This window comes from Corvus cornix, chromosome 2 (assembly GCF_000738735.6).
Source record: "Corvus cornix cornix isolate S_Up_H32 chromosome 2, ASM73873v5, whole genome shotgun sequence".
Lineage (NCBI taxonomy): Eukaryota > Metazoa > Chordata > Aves > Passeriformes > Corvidae > Corvus > Corvus cornix.
The window spans coordinates 64661995-64685696 of record NC_046333.1 but is presented as its reverse complement, the minus strand read 5'-3'; the positions used below and the strand labels follow the sequence as shown (position 1 = coordinate 64685696).

Sequence of the window (23702 nt, the reverse complement as noted above, 5' to 3'; positions counted from 1 at the left end):
CGGGCTCACCCACACCCCCATGGGAGCAAAGCAGGAGAGGGAGACTTTCCCAAGCAGATGGGTGGGACAGATCAGATGAGCCCTGAGCACCATCTCTGGGCTGGTTCAGCACAGCAAGGAAGGATGAGTGGTACCTCAGCTGCTGAAGTGGTACCTGGTACCACCCTAGTGAAGAGCAAATCCAGCAGTCTGCACTAGACACACACAGGCATCCAAAAACCCCACAACCGAACCCCATATGTCACCACAATGCTGCTGGTGCGGGCTGTGCACTGCCAGTGCCAGCTGCCAGAGCCAATGTGCAGCCACCAAGCAGCACCAGCCAAGCGCTGTTGCTGTTCAGCAGAGGGGCTGTTCCTGCACATCCATATCACATACTCCTGTACAATTTTTTTTTGTTCCCCTTTTCCCCCAAGTAGCTTCAGTGGTTGCACAGCGTTTCAGGCTGTGACAAGTTGAAGCCTCTGTGTAGTGAAAAGAGGAGGAAAAGCCTTCACAAGAACAACTACATGCCTTCAACAGGCTTGCTGGCCTCCTGCATTAAGTACTGAAGGTGACAGCTTTGCTGAGGCTCTTCAGTGCTTGGAGCTGATGGTGAAAACATTCTGACCCTGAGGAGATGAGTGACACTCAGCATCCTCACTGTAACTGGAAGCTGGGAGCACCTCCCCTCCCCTGACAGATAAAGGCTTCTGATTTCACAAAAATTAAAGATCCATCTACTTTAACTGACCAAATTCTGTTCCTTTGCCTTGCTGATAGGGAAACACAACATGATCAAAACTCTGCTATCGAGCATTTTTGGTTTGCTTCCATCTGGTCAACTTTTCACCTACCTCACAATCCTTGTTTGTGTGTTTATATGCATTTCTGTTCTGCCAGCCATTGAGTTTGTGGCTAGCCAGTGAGATTTGGGTAAATAAACAAAAGTGTAGGTTTTGTCTAAAAACCCCCTTCCCCCACATCAAGCTATGGCTTCCATAGCAGCAGTATATAGTGGTTTATATATGGTAATTTCTGTGCTTTAACAAGAAAAATATTGGGGAGAAAACATTGTACAGGGAACATGAGAACACAGTCCAATCTCTTGCACTGAGACCTCTACAAAAGGGATGGGTTTTCGCTGTTTTAATGGAAGCATTTCTTAAAAGCAGTCTAAGTGAAGGGATGTGTGTGTCTTCAGTGAAGTCCATGTAATTACTGGCAATCAAATTGCAATCCAATGCCATCTGTAGGCAGGAAATGGAGAAGGCTGGAAAAACATGAATTCTCCATTTAACAGACACACCTGCACAAACAGACTCTGCTGCTTGGCAGTGCCTGGCTAAGAGCCCAGTCCCTTAGCACAGGTGCATGGATTGCTTTGCCATCATCTTCTTCCTCACCTCCATTTCTCCCCTTCGCTCCTCGGATCAAGGTTCCCAGACAACCAAGTCTGAAAACAACAGCATGGCCATGTTCTGGTCCCACCGTCGAGATGGTCTGTGTGGGACGAACCAGCTCCCTGCCCCTGAGCAGTGGGAGCTTCTGGTGCAGCTGTCAGGGCAAGGTGCTGGCGGCGCAACACCACCCTCAGGCCACACGGGCCAGCAGTGCCTTCCAATGGTACAAAGCGGCTTACGGAATTCTTCCCCCAGGTGGCAGAATGAACAACAGCTTGGCTCTTAGGTAAATTTGTGCCACGGGAGCTGTGGTGTTCAGAAGGACATCAGCTGAAGCTGTCCCATGTGGAGGCCAGGTGATCTCCTGTCCACAGAAATCTGCTGTGTCACTCCATGAGCCTCTGAATTACTTTATTTCAGCTGCTTTTGTCTCCATGCTCTCCTGCTTTTCTTTCCATGCAGTCAGGCCCCTTAATAAAGTTCAAATCACTCATCACTTTTCAAGCATCATCCTCTGACATCTGCCATTACTTTGCTTATCTGGAGTTTCCACCACATTTGGACATCAGCTGGAAAATAACTGGTGCGTGCAGCACGGGAGAGCACAGACATGTGGCACCACTCTAAACCTCTCTAGAGAGAAGTATGGCTTGAGGGAAGAACTGGACCAAATTAAGCTTATTTTTCTTGTTTGCAAAGCGCATGAAGATATTTGGCAGGGCAAAGCTTGAGGGGGAGCGCTTTCACTGTCCAAAGTGAATGCTTCAGTGCTGTCTCTGGGGAAAATAAAAAGCAGAAGGAAGTAAAAAAAAAAAGAAAAAAACCCCAATGCTTACCAGCTAGGTCTAAAGGAACAAGCGTGTGTAGCAAGCAGTTACATACTTAGCTATTCAAGGAGAAATTATGTAAATAAAGAATACCTCATTTTCAAGCTTCTCAGGAAAAATGAGTATCAGGTAACTTGTCTTCATGTTCCTCCTGGATGACATAGAAGCTAACAGAAAACAAATAGCAAAGATAAACCCTTCCTCACCTTATTTAGCCAAGGATTTCAGTGGGAGGCTCAACTATGTGCAACATCAAAACATTCTGTGTTAGGAACTACTAGTCCATAGTAGATAAAGGACCAAACTTGGATTTCCCATTAGAAGTGCCGAGTTGGACACCACCGGTTTAGTTCAAGAGGTCCAAGAACCACGGCTCACAACCAACCCCAGGCTGGTGACAATCACTGCAGGCACAGACCCAGGCTTTCCAAACAGTGGACTCCGCTCCAGGCTAGGACTTTGGAGGTGTCTTGCCTCAACTTTCCCCGGACGATCACATGCTTGGGGCAGTGGAAGCTCCCATTGTGCCATTCTGCTCTCTTGGGAAGCAGGGCTCTGAGCTAAAGCATTATGTTCCACTGGGTGTATGAGCAACTGAGCAATCACCAAAAATTGAGTGTAAGTGAGCCAGGTTCATACTTCCAGTCTATTGGGAATTCAGGGCATTTTCTGCATAAACTGATTCCTTCGTAAATCCACAGCTTAAGTTTGTGAGCAGATCCACTATGAGACACACAAATGCCTCTTACCAGCAGTGAAGGAAGATGGAGTTAAACCACCATGCACTCCCTTGAGAGTTCCCCTTCTTCAGCATAGCCCACAATGAATGACCTGTGCATTAAAGAAACACTCCTGATCCTTCTTTGTACACGGAACTGAAAAAGCTACACACAAACTTCAGCTGGACATTACAGTGGAACAGCATTTGGGGATCCATCCAACATATAATGGGATGTTTAAGTAAAAGTGCTGTTGCTTACGTGGAAAAACAAGTATTTTTTTACTCTGAGGATGACCAAGTACAGGTTGCCCGAAGAGGTGTTACACTCCCTCTCCTTGGAGACAGAAACCACATGGACATGCTTGGTCCTTGGCAACCAGCTCCAGGTGGCCCTGCTTGGGCAGGGGGATCAGACCACATGGACTCCAGAAGTCCCTGCCAACCTCAGCCTTTCTGTGATTTTGTAGAAGTTGATCTCTCTCCTCTGTGCAGCTTCAGGCCTGCCTACTGATAGAGAAAGGCTTCTTTAAATTAAAAAAAGCTTCTGGAGCCTTCGGTCAAACACTAATTGGAGGAACACTCACTGGCAAGCCTGGAAGCAGTAATGCAGACTGGCATTTCTAATCCAGTGCACCTCTCTTCACAGAATATGAGTTATTGATTCCCTTTCAGGACTGAAACTGCTGAACACCTCCAGTGTCATCGCTGCTTGTTTTTAAATGACCGAGTAATCTACCATGTAAAGGCCCCAGTGACGCACCCGCACCTTTGGGGTTGTGTGAATTGTGTGCAGCTGGGGGGGAACCTTCACGTGGGCAATCTCTCAGACTGCACCCGTGGCCATTATCTGAGACACTTGTGCACTGCATGTTACACAATGCAGGGCTGCTGGTAACAGAATCTGTGTCTTTCCCGTCCACCCTACCCAGCTCCCGTGCCGGCGCTAGGGAAGCAAGCGCCCATCCAATGTGAACTCAGTGGATTACACTGCAGTGCAGGCACAACAATGGATTCCAAAGCAGACACAAACACGCTTTTCCTGAACTGGCTGAACTCAGGCATTCCAGCAACACCAACAGCAAGGTCTCAGTATCCATCAGAGATCATCTCCCCAGGACTTTAGGGGTAACCCCAGCTGAGTCCCAGGCTCCCCCACTTAACTTGCTGCAAAGTAAACCTGACACAGCTTAAAACAAAAGTTTCTAAAGCATTTCAAGTCTGCACGACACCCCGTGCAAGCTGAACACTCTCTCTCAAGTGCAGTGAGCATCCTTGGGACTCAGCAGACAGAGCTGAATCAAATAACAGCTTGAATCAAATAACAGCTAAGCAACACATTTTTATGTACAATTCTGTGGTCTATGCAAGAGGTAGAAATAGAATTTTACACTTTTACAAGAAAAACATCAGTTCCCCAGTAAACCTCTATCTATGGCTAATCACTCTACTTTTACGTACATCATGAATTACATTTCTGTACTGAATTTATTTTGAAATCTAAACCAAACAAGAATCAAATTACAACAGCTTCGAGCCGAGCACTCAACAGAAGCAACGGTTATTACTGGGCTGTGATTCTGAATTATATTGGCTCATCTCCCTGATTTTCTCCATACCTGCACAGATCCACTTCTCTAGAATATCTTCCATTAAGAACAAAGGAGATACAGCCATAGAAAGCTGTCTGACAGCTAAAAAGAAAGTATTTTAAAACACTTCGGAAAAGGATGTCACCCTGGTCATTGTGATGTCCTGTACCTCAGATTTGGGAAGCTTCATTTACCTGAAAATTTACAGTGTTAATAGAGTACAATTACATTTCTAACAAAAGCATGCTCGTTCACCACCCAGCAGGCTGACATTCAGCAAATTCACCGTACAAACACATCCAGGTAGTAATTGGTTATATCTAGTATAAGCTGGCATACTGCAACATTTTAAAATTACAAGTAAATCTATTTACCTTGCTTCAAGAGTTAGGTTTACTTCTGCAAAAGCAAGAGAGCACACTGTGCAATCAAAATACTGTAGCTGGATGATCAATTAACACTTCAGACATCATCAACCACCACTAAGTATCTTCATTCCACCTGTATTTATTGAAAAATATTTACATATTGGTTACCATGCTTTGATAGCATCTTTACACAAAAGGGTTAATGAAGAACATCACACTAGGATGGTAAAATGTCTTTTCAAAAGTCTTTTTTTTTTTCCCAAGCTGTCACAAGCCAAGAGAGCTCTCAGACTGAGTGTGCTGGAGTCCCGCAGTGCGTGCGCCACAGATCCACGGCTTTGCTGACAATGGCGTCGGTGTTGTCCTGAGGAATCTACAAAAGATCAAGGCAAGGTGCCTGGTCAGGGCACTCCATTTAGACTGTTTAATTTAAAATAAAGGTTTTCAATTTCCAGTTTAGATTTTATCTCTTTATAAAAAAGAAAACAAAACTAGAATCCCATCTCCCTGTCCTCCCATCCCACCATCCCTCAGTCCTGCACACACCATATTACAGCCAGGTTTTGGACAAAAAGCTTTTATTTCCAAAATGCTGATAAGCAGCCAGGCATCTCACAGTTCCCATATCCCTGACAGCCGGCATAACTCACACTGGCCATCCATGACCACAAACTGTATCTCATTTAACTCACCTGGGTTACACTGGGACCCTACAGCCCTGCTGAGATGGCTCGTTACTATTCAGTGTCAGGAAGGCTCAGGGTCAGGTTCATGATCCCATCCTCACGTCAACAGAACACTGCTTGAGTCTACAGATTTGCACTCGGGCAAGAAGCAAAAAACATTGCCAGAAATCAACCCTTCTAAGAAACCTCCAGAAAACTTAACCTAACCTGACCTGCACTTACTTTCACAGAAAAACCCTGTAGTATCACAAGGAATGTTAATTCTGTACAGACATAGATAATACATTCCCTAAGCCTAAAAAAACATTTCATTCTATGGAAGCCTTACCTCCTGATAGAAAAAGTTATTATTCTCATTGCTGTGCATTCTCCCTTCACCTTGATACTGCTAGACTGTTCTCAGTAATGTAATAATATCTTTGGCACATCTGCAGCAGGCAAGCGATTCAGGCCGAAACAGTTATAAGCTATAAAAGGTAATGCAAAGCATAATTAGAGTACTTACATTTTCCAAAAACTGTGTGATCTTTTCTGCAGTATTCAGTGCTATTATCTTCATTTTAAAGGTTAATAATATTTCCACAGCAACAAAAACAAGAATCTTGCAGGATCCACTAATAACTTTGTCCCAAACTCTAAAAGAAAAGTGAAAAGGAATCACTAAACATTATTGCAGTGCTTATCTGCTTATTTCTCTGCTAGAACAGCATTTGTACAACCATCTCTATCCAGATTATTTTTCTGAAGAAAAGCAACATATTGAATTATTTAGGTCAGGATAAATAGAAGACATTTTATCAACTCCTCAATCTGTACAGAGCAGAGGGATGGCAAGCAGTAATTGGTATGTACTGATACGGTGTGTTGCTGTTTAGAAATTGAACCGTTTACAAGCTCAAGCACAAAAAGCAAATCTTGGCTTAATAGCCTGGACTGTAACAACTACTCTACAGCGTGTAGTAAAGGTGAGAATTTTTGCTAGTGCAAAAAAAAAGAAATTAACTTCATTAGCATGCTTAATAAAGATACTCTTCAAACAGCTAACTTGCTAAAAATTCAAAGCTATGTAAGACTGAGCTATTACATCTCAAGCAGGTTAATATTCCAGGTCATTACTGTATGAGATACAATTATGACCTAACAGCAGGATGTAATCCATGATGTTTAAATTAGACAGAAGGAACAACTATTAAGTCTTCCAATCCATCCCACTGTGCACAGACACTCTCAGAAATACTTAAGCACTCCTACCTCTCATGTGAAACTGTACCTGGACCTCACAGTTTTAAGAAAACCTGAAGGGCAGGCCTGCAAAGGCTTCAGCAACAGAACTTGGATGAATATTAAAATGGATCATCTCTACCAAAACAGCCTGCAACAATTTGAAATCGTTCTTCATCCAGCAGCTCTCTCTCAGGCCCAGCTCAACAGACTCAGGATGAAAGACTACACAAAACAGTGCGAAACCATCTGTCAGATGGCAGCTTTTATGGGCTCACATTATTTTTAGTTCTTGAATTTTAAGAGCTGTGTCAAAAAGAGTTTCTGAGGATTACAGTTCTTGCTCCTTCTGGGCACTTGTTCAAAGTATTTCTCCTTCCAAATAAAAACATGGGGGAACAAATATCACACACTATCCTCCGTAATTTCTGAATACAGTAACGCTAACTGAAAAACATCTTTGGCAGCCCATCTATAAATTTGGATCTATGGGTGTGCTCCTTCCAGGGACAACCCAATTTTCGTATGACCTCTCTCAGAAGAATTTGCCCTTGAGCCCAGAGTGCCAGCAGAGCACAACACAGGCACAACACAAACTTTGACAGCTGAAATGAAGTGTAGGATCACACTTTTACACAAGGAGTTAAGACGGGAGGCCCCAGCCGAGAGCCATGATGATGATGAAGGGATCGTGGCATCTCTCCTATGAGGAAAGGTGAGAGAGCTTGGACTGCTCAGCCTGGAGAAGAGAGGGATCTGGGGAATCTCATCAATGTATACAAGTACCTGAAGGGAGAGTACAAAAAGGGTGGAGCCAGGCTCTTTCCAACCATGCCCAGTGAAGGGACGTGAGGCAACAGGCACAAACTCAAACACAGGACTAGATTTTAACTTATAATGAAGAAAGGAGGAAAAGAATGTGTAACATCCTCAGCACTATTCTGAAAGTAAAAGGAAACAAAAAACCCACATGGACAGATAAAGAAAAAAAAATGGCACAGCCAGTTTCTTTCCCCCCTGCAATTTAGTTTTAATTCCCTGTCTCACTATGATTAAACAATTAGTACAATTCCCACAGGGACAGGAACGACACACAATCCAAGATCAAAATCTTACTGCTTCATTTGTGATTCAAGCATCCCAGGAGAAATGATCACTGCAAATATTACACTGCTGTTGAAGTCAGGTCTAGGAAGCTTTAAGCAAGGACATGAGAAAACTGAAACAACAATTCTGTTCAACACTGTACAGGTCACCCCTGTTTACTCCTAGAACATTTTCATCCACAAACACATCTGTTTAGAACCCAAGAACAACTTCTCCATCTATTTCATGTGCATCAGAACTATAATTATGAGTGACAATTATCGAGAGTAGCAGATCTCAAAAACAGGAAATCATTTTTAAAGTTCATATTAAAGCTCATGTTAATTTGAAAACAAACTTACTCATCCTATTATAAAATATCCAGTCTTCTTTCATTATTTTGCTTCCAATCCTTCTGACTTCAGTCTCCATAATTACATTAGGTTACATGCTATGCTCAGAAAACACTCTATTGTTTTCCTGCATTATTCAGTCTGATTCCAGAACAAATGTTTTAACAATGGCAAAACAGATGCAGTATCTAAATCACCAGTGCCTTAACAAATTTTGGAAGATGGTGCACAGAAAAGTGAGTGAGATGTCAGCACTAACCAGCTGTGTCTACTGCAATATTTTTTCCCTTAACATTTCCAGCTATTGTTACTCTTAGTACAACTCCACCAGTGACAATAATCAGGAATGACTGTGCAACACTGTGATCAACAGTCACCACCTTGTCTGTACCAGCAGAGCCAGGAACAACAACATAGACTGTGTCAAAAATGGAAAAAACACACAGCAGTTTCAAGGAAACGGATTTTCTGATGATCCTCTTCTCATACAGCAATCTTTATACACTGTAAATCTACTGATGGTAACAGGTGTCCTGCTTCCACTCTATGAATAATAGCAATCATTTAAGGTCAAGTTTACTGCTAGAGACTGCAACTCTTTACCCATTCTTTGATACTCTTAGAGAGGGGGAAAGTATAAGAGAAATATCATGAAACTGTGCCTACAGCCCTAATCAGGAATGCAGAAAAATAAACACGTGTTCTGAATGAAATTCACTGTTTTGTGTGACTATCATCCTCCATGAAATACAACTATTCAATTTACCACAGGAACACTCTTGTAGGTGTTTCTTGAACAGTGAAGCAGTATTGACAACCACAAGGAAAAATAAAAAGAAATAGGAAGTTATAAAGGCAAAGAGCGTGCCAAGGATTATGCAAATGAAACCATTTACTTTTCACTGAGCTTCTTCTGTAGACAAGATACGCCTCACTCTGTGTGCACCTGTGTGTGAAGGGATGCCATTCTCCAGGCACTTTCTGAGCTTCCTGCACCACTACAATGCAGTAATACACAAGAGGCATCCCAGCATTGCTGCTCTCTTTTTCTGAAATATTACCATTGATGTCACAGCTTTTCCCTACACTGCAGGGTAAACGCACTCAACTTTATTTCCTGGTTCTGGTCCTCCAGTCATATCCAGGCAAGAGATACCTAAAAGGAACCAACACTTTCTCCTCTGCCTGCAGTTCAAGTGTCCTTCCAGAGGTAACTGGGCATGGAGGGACACGATGAGGCTCACAGAAATCTCACCCTGATCTCATATCATGATCTTGTGCCCATCCATTTGCAAACCTGAGAAGCAGCTCAGTGAGACAAAGGCAAACAGAATTAAGTCTCTCTGTAGTAGCAACCCACATGTACATTCTTATGCCCTCCTGCTCCACAGTAAAATTAAGGCATTTTCCATATTTCTGTTGTTTCTATTAAGAAATCACTTATATTTTGACAACTAAATGTAATTTATGCAGGGCATTGAGATCACAGATGTAAAACCACAAAATTATATTAATACATGTGGTAGTGCCAGTTTGAAGTAATAAGATTTCAGGAGAATGACCAAATACTTTGCCACTAGCAAGTCGCCAGAGACTAATAACCTAACACCACCTAGCTAATGCCAAGCCTTCAGTGCAGAGTACAAACAACAGTAGTCAGGGGCCTGATACGGGATTGGCATCATTAGGCCATAAAAAATGCCTGGCTCATTCACAATTAAAACTGCAGAGCTGCACTGCTTCTGCTGGATCATGTGGGGTGACAGTGCAGATCAAACCGGCAGCCAAAGTGCCATTTTGCCTGTAGGGCTGAAGCCACAAACAGGATCCCAAGCTTTAAGAGCAGGGATCTCCAGCTGAAGGCCCACACAGCACCACTGGAAAGCTTTCCACTCATGGGCTTACCAAACAGATGAACAGATACGCTGCTGCACGAATCAAGCAAACAGGGCAATGAGGAGTATGAAAACAAAGGCGTGATCCAGTTCTCTCCCTGTCTCAGAGAGAAGTACACCTTTCTGTGCCTCTCAAACCTGTGCTACAGGCTCGTTCATCTCCCAGGGAGCACCCTGTCTATATTCCAGGTGGGATACAGAGTCTTTGAAATGGCCAGTCTGCTCCTCTCTTCTACCAATGTGACAACTTCTTAAAGTTTGTTAAGAAGCTCATCACAGAATATGCCAAGTGTATTAGACACTGCATAAGCCCAAAGGAAAAGTCTCCCCATGAAACCTGTCTGTATGTATTTTCCAAGCCCGTTTAAATTAAACCGATGCATAACTTTTACCTATGGTCTAACTCGAAGTGTGCTATAGAATAGTATTTATACTGAGTGACAATGCCTGTCAGGTATTGGCATTCTGCAACTTCATCTCACCATTATCAGGTAAATTTCTGCACAGCACATACAAGTCTTGTACACCTTAGAGGAAAACAAACAAAAAACCAAACCCATGAAACTTAGATTAAGCTGCTTGGCAGAAAAGACTACAGTTCATAGAAAGCAAGCAGCCTCTCTAAGAAGTACAGTGCTAAATCATAAGTTAGATCATAAAAGACTGTGTTCAGATAATCTCTCACTTGACAAGAAAGTAAGCAAAATTCACAGGAGAACTGGAGACCTTCAAACCTCAGCAGTTCCAACACTGACATTTGGATGCATTTCAGATAAGCACTGGGGCTCCTAGATCCTAATCCAAACCAAATCTCCAAGCATTAATTAAGTTCATCTGTCACATACTACCCATGAAGTATGTTATTTCCTCAGCGAATAAGGCCATTATGATTACAACTGAATAATTCAGAAACCTAAACTGCCAAGAAAAAGTGCACTTTCATCATGTTCCCACAAGAACTGCTGGGAAAAGGGATTGTTCTGCCGTCAGAAGTACCAACACTGAAATTTGTTTTTACTTCAGAGTGATACAAAAAGCCAGTATTTTGACCTTTTCCAGGGGGAAAAAAAGTATTAAAAAATTCCAAGTAATCAAAATATTCTATTTCAGTAAGGTAAAATAGTATATGGGAATGCTAAAGATGTATACTGGTTAGACAAAATATTTTATATAAATAAAACTGATTCAAAATGGTAGATATTTGAAACCAAATATTCTGGCAAGATGAAATACAAAATTAAAATTCTTCATCTAGATTTTTCCTTTTACACCATCAGGATGACACATCTCCAATAAAATTTTCAATTTTCAACAGAAATTTTAAAAAAACCCCTCATCTTCCAAGAGCAAATCTGCTCTGATACAAATTCCTCTTTCAGCTCTTGTCCACAGCCATAAGATCCAGTAGCAACACTGAACCACACGAGCTCTAAACTGTAACAAACATCCTATACTATGCATGCTTACATAATTTATGTAGTCACAGAAGTACTAAAAGCTTTCAACCACCCCATCACAGACAATCACTACACAGACAAGACTATTTTGGAGCCTTATAGGTGCTTGATGAGAAGAACTTGCCATGTAACAATTATCGTGGTGCACCTAAAGGTCTCTATCCTTCACAAAATGGTTTTTCTCTCAAGCATAATCCTTGACAACAGTAAAACCTACAGAACCTCAAAGACCATGGTCCAACAAGAGCAGAGAGAATGATTTCTAATCTTACTGCTTGTTCCCTAAAATCATCTTACTCTTATAAGGGTAAATAAAACATTTTTAAAAGCAGCCATTTTCCACTTTCCTCCACGGAACATGAAGTCCCAGATAAACAAACAAACACTGCATCCACTATTCAGATTATGACCAACTTTACCACCATAAAAGCATTTTCTACAAAGCAATTTACAAAGCACTGTTTCCATGCTAGGTTCCTATTTTAGCCACTGAAATCCTGTGATTCCCTTAAAGTAAAACTTCCCTTGAACATTGTTGGTTCTCAAAGTTTTCAGACAGCTGAAAATTACACCATTGTTTTCTTTGTGCCACATCCTGTTCAGCTATCAGCAACTCTTATTAATGCAAAAAGATGTTTCTCTACATTGAGCCTGAATTTCCTGCTTTCCAAGAGTTCTCAGGCAGCAGAATTAGAGAAATCACACAAGCTTCATTTCAAAAGCCCTTCAGTGAAGTGTCATGCACAAGGATTTTTCCCTTCTAAAAAGCTCAACATCCTATTTCTAACTGTAGAATCCTGATAATAATCCACTATTTCATTAATTTTGTAATATTAAAGTTGCCCTAGTATTTTTAAAATAAACATTCTGTCATGGTTTAACCCCAGCAAGCAAATGAGCAGCAGACAGCCACCCATTTAATATACCCCCCAGTGGGATGGGGGAAGAATTGGAAGGGTAGACATAAGAAACAAATTTGTGGGTGAAGAAAAAAAAGTTTCATAATTAAAATGAAGTAATAATTTCAAAGAATTGTAAGGAAGAGAAGGAAAACATAACAAAGAGAGGAAAATAAAACCTGAGACAAGCGATGCAACTGAGAACAGTTGCCCACCACCCCAACTGATGGCCAGCAAGTCCCCAAGCAAGTGCTCCCACCTGCCAACCTCTTCCCCAGCTTAATTGCTGAGCATGACTCCACATGAAATGGGATATCCCTAGGGTCAGCTGGAGTCAGCTGTCCAGGCTGTGTCCCCTCCCAGCCAGTCCTCTTTGTGCACCCCCAGCCTCCTTGCTGGTGAGGAGCAGAATGATGCTGTGTAAGCGCTGCTCTGCAGCAACTAGAATATCCCTGTGTTCCAAAACACAGCCCTATACCAGCTGCTCTGAAGAAATTTAACTCTATCCCAGCCAAAACCTGTACACATTCCCAAAATCTTTTTCATCTAACACTAACACAGCATTACAATCACTCCCTAAGCACAGATTTTTGTTAAAAAGCCCAAAAACTGACTACTATTCAGCTATGTAACACTGACAGAGGGTTTGGAGTTCTACATCCTAGGAGGCACTAAGTGTCTAACAGAATGAGCTGGTATACTCAGCTCCATTCTTTTTATTTTCAGTGGGTGAAATGATCACACAGAGATTGATTATCTTGCATCAGTAACAAGGGGAATTAAATCCAATTTTATAATTTCCAAGTTAGCAAGAAAGTTAACACCATAATCTTACAGATAAAGTATGGAAAGCTCTTTTCCTGCTAGTGATGACAAAAAGCTGAAATTACTATGCAGTTACAAACAGAAAGAAAAGAAAAAGAACTTGCCTCTGTAAACTGGACTCAGGTAAACATCCTGCAAAACACTTTTTAAACCAAAGATCGTACGGGAGTTTGCTCATTGCAGCACATGCTTTCAGATGCATCAGTAGTCTGTTATCTTCAATGTTCAAATACTGCTCCAGAATTTTTGGCTGAAAAAGAATTAGAAAATTTTAGATAACTCACATCAGAATACCTTCATAGTTAATGCACACTGTAAGACAAGCACTGCCTTAAAAATTCAACTGGCATAAAACAACATTAAAATAATGTACCTTCATCGTTTTAAGTGCTCCAAAATACGGGTGTTACTGGCTTTTGCAATTAACTAATTATGTACTTAACCAAAGAAACAACCTCAGCTTCCTTAAATTGCTGACCACTAGCAGAACTTCCAAGATATGCAGTATTCCCTACTGCAGGGAGGTGTTTCAGAGCGTAAGGCAATGCAGAGATTAAACACACACTAATTACTGCTACCTTCACAAGTAAAATTGAGTTTCATGCACCTCAAACCTAATCGCCTTAGCACACATCAAAAAAATTCTACACACAATGCAGCAAAACCCAAAAAATCCATTTTGAGAGCAAATCCCTGTGCAACCCATTAAAAGCTGGACACTGATTGTTTAAAAACCAGAAGTATTTAAAGCATAAACAAGTAGATAATTTTCTCATCTTGTTTAAATTTTAATGTAACACAATACACATTATTATAAATTCTTGAGTACCTTTATGCTTTCTGTCATAGTTAGGCAAACTGCTAAGGACTTCAGCTGTCAAAGGCAGGAAACATTTCCTTTGCCCATATTCTCACCTGAGTCTTGGTACATTGTATTATAAAAAAAACAACAAAACAACCTAGGGAGGGAGACGCTTGGCACTCTTCACATAGTACGAACACACACCTTCTTTACAAATGCTCCTTTTGAACTGCTATAGTTGAATGTACAACTCACAGAAACAGGAGGTAGGTTTAAAAACTGTTTCTTAGTTCAAAAAGAATTAACAAGGGCAGGCATAATTTTCCACAACAAAATTCTATTCAGCAATTGCTGGTGCACATGTACTAGATACTTTTACCTCAGAGGATATTGTTAACTAAAAGCTCCTTATCTCTTAAGGCTATTTGATGAATTACAAGAGCTTTCATAATTTTGGTAAGTACGCATTACAATCAAACTTTAATTTTATAAATCAGTAAGACAGAAATTCAAAATGAATATTCTATGATGGTGTTTAAATGATCAGTGCTAAAAGGAAACTACTCCACTTTTTATTATAACCTAATTTGCAATATACTGTTTCTCTAAAGATAGAGTACCCTGCTCCATTTATAAAGTAAAACAACTGTGCTTTGTCTATCATCCAATGAGCAGCATATGGGTGCCAGAGATGCAGCCTAAAAAGTAGCAGATGTACATCAAGATGTTCTTAACTTTTGGCATTTTTAATTCTTTAAAGAAAATTCTTAAGTGACCAATTTGTGAGACATATAATTCAACTAGATACAATGTAACCATTAGACAACCTAAAAAAAGGTAATTGAGGATTACCATGTAGCAAACAAAAACAATTTCTAATGTTACATTAGACAGGACAGCACAATCCTGCGTGCAAAAAGCACTCCTCCCTTATTCTCAAAACAGCTGGTGGAACAGAATCAATCCAAGGGTGTCACCTCTGGTGTTCCAATTGTCTCCCTGTATTAATGCTTTCTATGATTGCCTCTCCTCGCAAAAGTTAAAAAACAAAGGTGTTTTTTCCATACCAGTTGTTGTAATGAATCTTTGTGCTTGCTGTTCAGCTGATTCACAAAGCAACTGACAAGCCAATAGCATTCTATAGGATCCTCCACCATTTCCTCCATTGCTTTAGCAATAGCAAGAAACACTTCATCTTCAGGTTCCTGAAAAACAAAGCCAAAAAAAGTGAACTACACAGAAGTATTGGACTATTCTAATTTAAAGTATTCATATATTCCTTTTCTCTGTTACTCAGGGAAAAAAAAACCAGGAATCAATGTACACGAAGTGCTGTTCTGACACTCCTAAACAAGACATTGGGCAGCAGCTGCATGATGATGGCAGGTATCTATTGAAACAGAGCAAGTAAGACTTGTCTTGCTTTTAAAACCAAAACACACTTCAGTATATGGAGAGTCTTAAATACTACTGGGATATGTCTCTCACACAGACTGCTGCAATATACACATACCCCTACTTGAACTCTCTGCATTCAGATGCACAAAACACTCGGTAGACTTCTGTTTGTTACCCAAACATTTCAAAATATTTACATCATTCTGACATGTCTTTATCTCCCTCTGCCTCTACAATAAAACACCTGCATTACTATCAAGAGTAACCTCTCCTAAGTTTAAGGGGACAGTGACTGCACTGAAAAGAGAGCAAATGCTTTCTGCAGCAGCAAAACAAACCTGAGTTACAAGGCTAATGACTGTGGCTCTGCTAAACACCATCGCTGTGAAACCTCACCACAGCCCTGAGAGCAGCTCTGAGATGCACTGACAAAATACTTGCTCAGAAGGCAATACTGCTCTAGAAGGGCGGAATCTTCAGTCCACTGTATCACATGCCAAGACCAAGGAAAATTCTCTGCTGGAAATTTGCAGGGTAGGATGGCCACCTTCCTAGGAAACGGTAAAGGTATGAAAACATTCCCTCCTCTGACAAGAGAACGCTGCATGTAATCCTCCATTTCAAAATATTACTGTATTTTCCAGATTAACTTTAACTTTTTTTTTTAATTTTGAACTTTTCTTTAAGTACTTATGTCAAAATTTGTGATTACAGATGAAAAATTACAAATTAAGCTGGGCTAGAGTGAATATGGATAAATTAACATTAACTAGAGGAAGAAATCCACTTAGAAAGCTCTGTGGCTCCTTTAACCATCTCCTATTTCATGGAGGCTTACATGAAAAGAACCACACATTGTTTTTATCATCACACTTCCAACTTACCATCACAACACAGCCTTGTTTAACCACATGGGTGTACACTCTGAACTGCAGGGTAGTGCATTACCTGACAGAAGCCCAGGTCAGTTCAGACCAAGATAAAAAGGACGACAGTACACTAACGTCTAGATTTAAAAACAAGTAATTTAAATATTTTATGCCACTTGCTTTAAATCACTGCTTGCACAGGCTCTGAATTATCCTTGTTGCACGACACGTAAGAACCTATGAGCTCCAATGAGATTATGTAATTTTTATTTCAGTGCTATAAAGAAACTGAAGTGCCCTGGAGTACAAAAGGCTTAAAACCTAGCAGGCAAAATGCACAAGAGATTTTAAGGCATGAAATCTTACGTAAGTACTTAGGGGAAGAAAAAGAGAAAAAGCACTTTGACTAAAATTCCTTATTTTATACTAGTACTTCTCTGTTTTCCATTCACCTTACTTGATTTATTTACAAGCATTTGTGGGGTGACATGCAGTTCAGTTTCTCACTGGTTTATAGTTTCAAGTTCAATAAAGTACTGTATTTAAAAGACTGTTAAAATGACAACTGACCAGTGGAAAAGCTATGTTTCGAGGCAATTTTCCTGATTCCAGTTGATGTATGCGGAGAAAAACATCAACCTGTGGGGTAGAATCATTAATAAATCGAATGACATGAAGAGCATGGTGAATATCCCAGTACTGCTCCTTCCGGTACTTCATCACCAAAGCATGAGACTCATGGTGAGGAGGAATAATTCCTAAAAACAAAAATAAAATAAAGAAAATAATTAAAAGAAAAATATAAACAATGTAAGGAGAATTCTTACTTGTTACTTTTTATACCTATCTAGTTTTCAGTACTGTACTAGTTGTATATTTGTGCCCAGCTTCCATTTATTTTGAAAACAAAGTCAGTGCAGAATGATTTTTATATACATTAGCTGTTCATTTTCTCAAATTCTACATTGTCTGAGATGACAGAGAATATATACATGCAATTAACTAATACAAAGACACTGTAGACTCCAGTATTACTTTACTGCCAGAAAAGTCTTTACTCAACTGTATCACAGATTAATCCTCCCTAAAATGACATTCAAAAACCAGTATCAATCAGTTGAATCAGCTAAAGATTAAAACTTAAGAATGCCACATAGTCATTTGCAAAGTAACATCTGTTATTTTCTTAGCACAACACTAATATCTTTTCTCGTTTCCTGGGAGAAAAAAAAATCTAAAATAAATAGAAGTATCTATGCAGAAAGGCAAAGAAAATCACACAGCATCTCCACAAGAGATACTCAACATTTCACTCAATCCTCCCCCTTACTCAAGACTCAATCTTGCCATGCACTGATGTTCATGACAAAACTGTCACAGCCTGCAACAGAAATAAAAACTTACATACACCTAGGCAAAAAAATGTCATTTCCCTATCATTAGTGGAGCAGAATTCTTCCCAGCATAGAAACCCATGAGAACAAAGTATTCTTCAAAAGTCAGCTCTGAAACAAGCTGCCTGCTGCTTTTACCTCTCCTTCAAAGAAAAAAATATTCCTGCCAAGTGTTAAACCACAAAATGGCTGAGTTTAGGAACAAGCACATCAGACAAAAAATTATCTTTTCTTTTCCAGCTGCAAACTTGTCTGCATTTCAAAAGCTGGGACAAAGCAAGACATCTTCCACGATACGCCAAAAGAGAGTCAACATCATAACTGTATGTACACACTGCCAGCTGCTCTCCTCAAACACAGAGGACAACCTTAGGCAGGCAAAAAGAAGCTGAAACAACAGAAGGGTGCCTGGAAACCATCATGAGTCATCCTTGAACAGGAAGGTAACAGAGGCATTGCTGACACACCATGTCACCTGGGACATCAGCAAGCCTTGGTACATGTCTGGGACAGTTTTGTTGACAGGACAGACTTCCTCTTCTTAAATTATTAACATGCAACACCTCTCACCAGACATGGACTGGGCTGTGGTTCCAATCATTTAGGAAAGAGATATTTTGCACTGTCCTTCTCAATACCAGCTTTTCTAACAACTGTTAACACCAAAATACAGCATAAGAAAAGCCCCCCTGTACCTCTGTTCACCCAAGGCATGTCAGAGAATGACAGTACAAATACTTGAAATCATAGAATATCCCAAGTTGGAAAGGACCCACAAGGAACACTGAGTCCCTCTCCTGGCCCTGCACAGGACCACTCCAAAAAATCACACCATGTGCCTGAGAGCATTGTCCAAACACTTCTTGAACTCTGTCAGGCTTGGTGCTGTGGCCACTTCCCTGAGGAGCCTGTTCCAGTGCCCAGCCACGCTCTGGGTGAAAGACCTTTTTCTGATATCCAACCTAAAGATCCCCTGAGACAACTTCATGCTGTGAAATGAATCACTCTGGGTTTAAAATACAAAATACTTTTAAGAACCAGTATAAGTTTCCATGCAGTTGACTCAGAAGGTGTTTTGTGTTATCATATGATTCACAGATCCTTTATCTAAAACAGCCCAAGTTCTGGCTCTGCAGTGAGCCAAAAATTTGCGAAGAGACTGTATTTTGCTATTATAATTTTGGCTGAAGGATTCTGTACTGAGTCACTTGCCCAAAACTCCTATGCTATATTTCCCACTACTAATATTTCAAAGGATGCTGACTACTTCACTAGTGCCCAGGGTACAATAATCTTTTTAATGGCAGAGGCTTTTATCAAGTAGGACTACTCAGTTCAACGCCAAGAACTTCAAGGGTTGTAAATAGATCTTGCCCCTTCTGTGCACTATTGATTTACTACCTTTGCCGAAAAAAAGGCTTACAAATCCAAATAATCAGGAACATGAAGCCACAACTTTCAAATTTTAGAAAATTGGAGGGGGAAAATAATGAATTAAAAAATTAATATTTTTTTTAAACCCCTCCTGTCTCCAAGTGGACATGACGTTGCATCTAGTCAACCAATGCACTTAACCAGCTAGTGCAAAGTCATTTGTACTTTTTAATTAGTCACCTGACTAGTGCACTTCTAGGAAAATACAATCTATTTATGGTTTTTACAGTTTCTGGGGATACCATTAAATTGTCTTCGGCCTTGTATCTTCTGCAATGGCAAATACAATTCAAAGCCAGAAGCAAAACCATAAGAAACCAAGATTCTGCAGAACATGAGCTTCTCTTTAGAATAAACATGCACTCCATGCTTCATGCAGTTTAAAATTAATCACAACTTTACTTCAACTTAACTGTCTGTTATTTCAGGAACACAACTGACTATCTTATCAGGTATCGATGACTTCTTATAATCCACATTTCAAATCCATTTCATACATTTACTTGGATAATGTTACAAAGTTAAATACAGAAACACACTCTCCTAGGCACATTTCAGCAAAGTTCTCAAAAACTTGTTTTATAATTGCCATTGTATATCTGAGGTGGATACAAAAGTAGGCTAAATATCTATCAGTAGGCAAGGTAGTATGGAATAATCCATGTCATTACTCCTTTAAAGACAAAAAAAAACCCCAAACCAAAGAGAAAAAAGTGCACCTTCCATGTTATACTTCATACCTAGAAGCACTTTCCACACCAGTACACGATACATGGATGGAAGAGGAAACCTCTGACTAAATGTACAAAGCTTCTCAACATCTGTAAAGAAATAAAAAGGAAAAAAAATCAGGACAAATTTAGATATGATTAATTATAAATAGGTCTGCATCTCTGATCCAGCTAAGTATGACAAACTTTAGCTGCAGATTGAAATCCCCACTTCCATCATTTACTATCAACAAATACTTTCACTGCTTCAAACCAAGAATAGACCGTGCTCTCTAAGTGCGACAATTTTGACAAATACATACGTTGGCCTGACTTACAGTAAAACTACTCCAGGTTTCATCAGGAGGAAACTGTGCCATTTTTATAGGCATTTTCTAAACTGTGTCACTGTCAAAACAATTAAGGCCTTTTTTAAAGGGACAACATTTATCTTTCTGTTCTGTTAGAGATGTGGCACTCCTCAGGGACCAACAGCAACAACATCTTCATTGCTTTGAAGTTAGATGGAATTGACAGCATGAGACGATGCATTCTCAGATTAAAATTGCTTTCCCTAAAAAGCTTTTAGTTTCTTGGGCACGAGAGAAGGGGAAAAAAGAAACAATCAAGCTGACAAATCCATAGTAATATTAAAAATCAGATTTCCAGATCTTTGAAAATGAAACGTCTGCTAGCACTAACTGAGAGATTACTACATAAAGATGCAAAACTCAAATGAGTATTAAGCAGAGCAGGAAAACATTTTCTATTACTCCCTCCCCAACTCCCAAGAAATAGAGGAAACAGTGAAATCAACTCGCCCAAACGGTCATCTTTTAACAGAATTTCCAGCGACTTCTTTTCTTCAACTCCACGAAACCCCACTTTTTCATAATATACTGAGCGGAAGTTTCTCTGAGAGTCGTCAGCCATGACTGATCCCTTCTGGAAAAACAATTAATTCCTCTGAAGACTTACAAGAATACATTGCTATTGCTTTAAGGTCAAGTAATTTTGCACACTGATAGAAGCTTACTGTCTAAGTTTCTAGAGTATTAATAAACCCTACAGAATATTAAAATCTTCCAGGATTTTTTTTGTCACATACTAACATAAACAATGACAAACGTAATTTAATCTAAACAAGGTCTGAAGATACCAACTTTACAAACAAAACACAGAGATTTTAAAAAATTATCCACATAGCAAATTATGCTAATTTTCAAGAAGTTTTTTTTAAAATTGCTGGAGAAACACTTAACACTTTACACCACACTGTGTACTTCAAAACCAATATAAAAACTACAGTTACGAGTCTGGCAAAATTTTGACTACAAAAACCCTACTCAGGTAGAACTGTTACCCAGGTAAGTAAAATTATTAAGTTTCATACTCACCAGCCAAGGTAATCAGAAGCAAGAACAAGCCAGTGCTGGCCTCAGTGGCACAGGGGTGACCAGGAAGAATAAGGCTGGGTATGTAGGTTTCTTCTTAAGTTGCAGGTAAGAATTAAATGTTCATGTTGTTACCAGCTGCTGTAACAGCCACAGCCTTGAGCTTGTTATTCCAGCGCTAAAACCAAGTAAATGTCTCATCCCCATAGTGGAAACAAAGGTAAATTCCAGTGAGTGCTCTGTGTGTCCTAACAACTGTAAATGACATTTCAATTCAGTTCAACCCTCTAACTATCAATTCTCTCTTCTCTGCAGGCTTGCAAACATGAGATAGTTCTGTTTCCTAACTCAAAGGACAAAGAAAAATCTTAACTTTTATGTCCATTGACAGCAGCAAAACTTGGAGATTTTTTTTTTCCCCGTGTGTTTGTTAAATAAATCGGTTTTTTCCCTTTTTCACTTTCCTCCGAGGAATTTCTTCCCGAACCTGGTGGGGGAGGGATGGCTGTAACCTGCTTTCTACCAGAGGACATTCAAATTCGGACTTTATTCCGAATTTGTCTCAAACCAGGACAACCTAGCAGGCCTATTTGTGTTCCAAATTATGTCTGCTTTTAGTGCTTTGTAGGATCAGGGCCAAGACAAGACAGCAAAACACAAACCAGCAAACAACTGAATTAGTGCTTTCTGAGATAGGCCAAATTACTTCAAAACCAGAGAAAAAAGAAATAAGTATTACTTGCAACACATTCCAGCCCTGCACTATCCTTATGAAAATGACTGTGATGGTCAAGTATGGTGCATTTAAGGGTCCAGTGATCACAGCACTCACTGTTTACATTGCAGCCATGTCTAAAAGCAGATTTAAGATGCGATAGACACTCAGCTACTTTTGAAAATTTCCAGATTCTCATTTACATTTTCAAATTTTGAAAAGCTGAATTTATTAAAGGTTGTTTAGAAAAATAATTTTAAAAGAACCCACGTCTAGCCCATACCACTTGTGGAAAGCTGTCAGGAGACACAGAATGGGAATATTAAACATAATTTGAAAAGTAACAGCATGACCTATTAGTCAGGAATACTATTTTAATAATTTTAAACTAGCACTATAACAGCAGTACATTTTATTTACTCATTGGTAAAAGGAGGAAGATAGTTTATATACTCCCTCACAATTTAGGATTTGTATTTTCATGCTAGACAAACGACCATTGTGCCAATCTTTAAATCTATCTTCAACAAACTGGAAAAAGAAAGGGGGGAAACAAGTCCTTAGCCAGCTCCTTGGAAGTGTGCTGTACAGAAGAGTGCAATTAACTCGTTCTGTCTTCAATTAATGCATTTTCGGCCTCAATAGAGGCTTCCATGGTACCATTAAGTGTCACGCCAGGTGAAGCAGCAGCAGCGCCGCACAGGCCCGGGGTGCGGAGCCACAGCACTCTGCCGCTGACCGAGCACCCTTCCCTCGCAGGCCCTGCCGGAGGGCCCCCCCACCCGGCCGTACCTCGGGGCTCAATTCCCGGCCTCCGTCACAGTCCCAGAGGAAAACACGGGCACATTTGGGCACGGGATCAAGTCACCCCCGGGAACCCGGACCGCGCCGAGCTCGCCCCGCCGCCCCCCGGCACCTCGAGCAGGCGGGCGCGGCCGGAGCGCGGCGCGGCTGCGGCGCATGCGCGGGTCCGTCCCGCCCCGGCGGCGGGCGGAGCGCTGGGGACGCTCGGGGGCCGCGGGCTCTCTGGCAGGCGTCTCGCAGCCTCTCGGGTTCACGGGGCTCCTCACGCACCCGGCCTGTGCTCCCCGTCACCCCCCCAGCTCAATCCTCTGCCCTCAGAGGGCATCCGTCCCTTAGAGCCGGCTGCCCGCATGGCGCGGGGTGCGCTGAGGGCTGCACCGCGTTGTTGGCGGTAACGCGTGTGCTCGGTGCTTCTGCCCCATCCGCCGTGACTCCTAGGGACGCGTTAGTTAGAGAGACCTCTGGGAAGCGAAGTGCATTTCGCAAAACCAAGGTTTACTGGGGTGCATGTGATCAAAGTACGGGATGATAATTATCCCGCCCCTCAAAACAGATAAAGGACCTACATATCGCTGCCGAAAGCCTCGAAAACCAACCTGTGCTGCTGAAACCTTGGGGCGTCAAACTAGTAGTGTGATTTTGATTCGGGGCTAGGGTTCTTCTGTAGTTGTTGGTGATGCTTATGTTTGAGATCTTGCCAGCCCCTCGCTGTGCGATTGCAAGGACCAGACAGCTGCTTGCAGCAGGAGCAGAGTTTTCAGCTCGTGGCCCCTTCTCAGGAGCAGAAACTTGACCGAGGCCATCGAGTGCCTGAGCTAGCTGCAGCAAGGTTTTGAAGTACCAGAATCACAGAGTCAATTAGGTTGGAAAAGA

The 23702-nt window shown here is 41.0% G+C and overlaps 1 protein-coding gene across 3 annotated transcripts; it reads right to left on the bottom strand.

Moving 5' to 3' along the window:
- Positions 1-4256: 4256 nt before the first annotated feature.
- Positions 4257-22811, bottom strand: LOC104691404 (TBC1 domain family member 7). Of its 3 annotated transcripts, XM_019287845.3 has the most exons (9): positions 21314-22811; positions 20738-20861; positions 19947-20027; positions 16949-17136; positions 15179-15316; positions 13414-13559; positions 6079-6208; positions 5580-5669; positions 5169-5260 (listed from the first exon to the last, which is right to left on the bottom strand). In XM_019287845.3, the coding sequence occupies exons 2-8, from the start codon at positions 20847-20849 to the stop codon at positions 5625-5627; spliced, it is 840 nt and encodes a 279-aa protein (XP_019143390.3). In that variant the 5' UTR covers positions 20850-20861; positions 21314-22811; the 3' UTR covers positions 5169-5260; positions 5580-5624. The 3 variants fall into 3 exon arrangements, with proteins under 3 accessions (XP_010401173.3, XP_019143390.3, XP_019143391.3); XM_010402871.3 differs by lacking the exon at positions 5580-5669 and having other exon boundaries at positions 4257-5260; XM_019287846.3 differs by lacking the exon at positions 5169-5260 and having other exon boundaries at positions 5583-5709.
- Positions 22812-23702: the final 891 nt, after the last annotated feature.

Bases quoted from the DNA above. Each gene is read 5' to 3' on its own strand.
- LOC104691404 (XM_010402871.3), bottom strand. From the start codon at position 20,849: ATGGCTGACGACTCTCAGAGAAACTTCCGCTCAGTATATTATGAAAAA. The intron at 17,137-19,946 runs GTATGAAGTATA...TTTTGTTTTTAG, and splicing joins GGTGTGGAAAGTGCTTCTAG to GAATTATTCCTCCTCACCAT. The intron at 5,261-6,078 runs GTAAGTACTCTA...GATCTTTTGTAG, and splicing joins TCACACAGTTTTTGGAAAAT to ATTCCTCAGGACAACACCGA.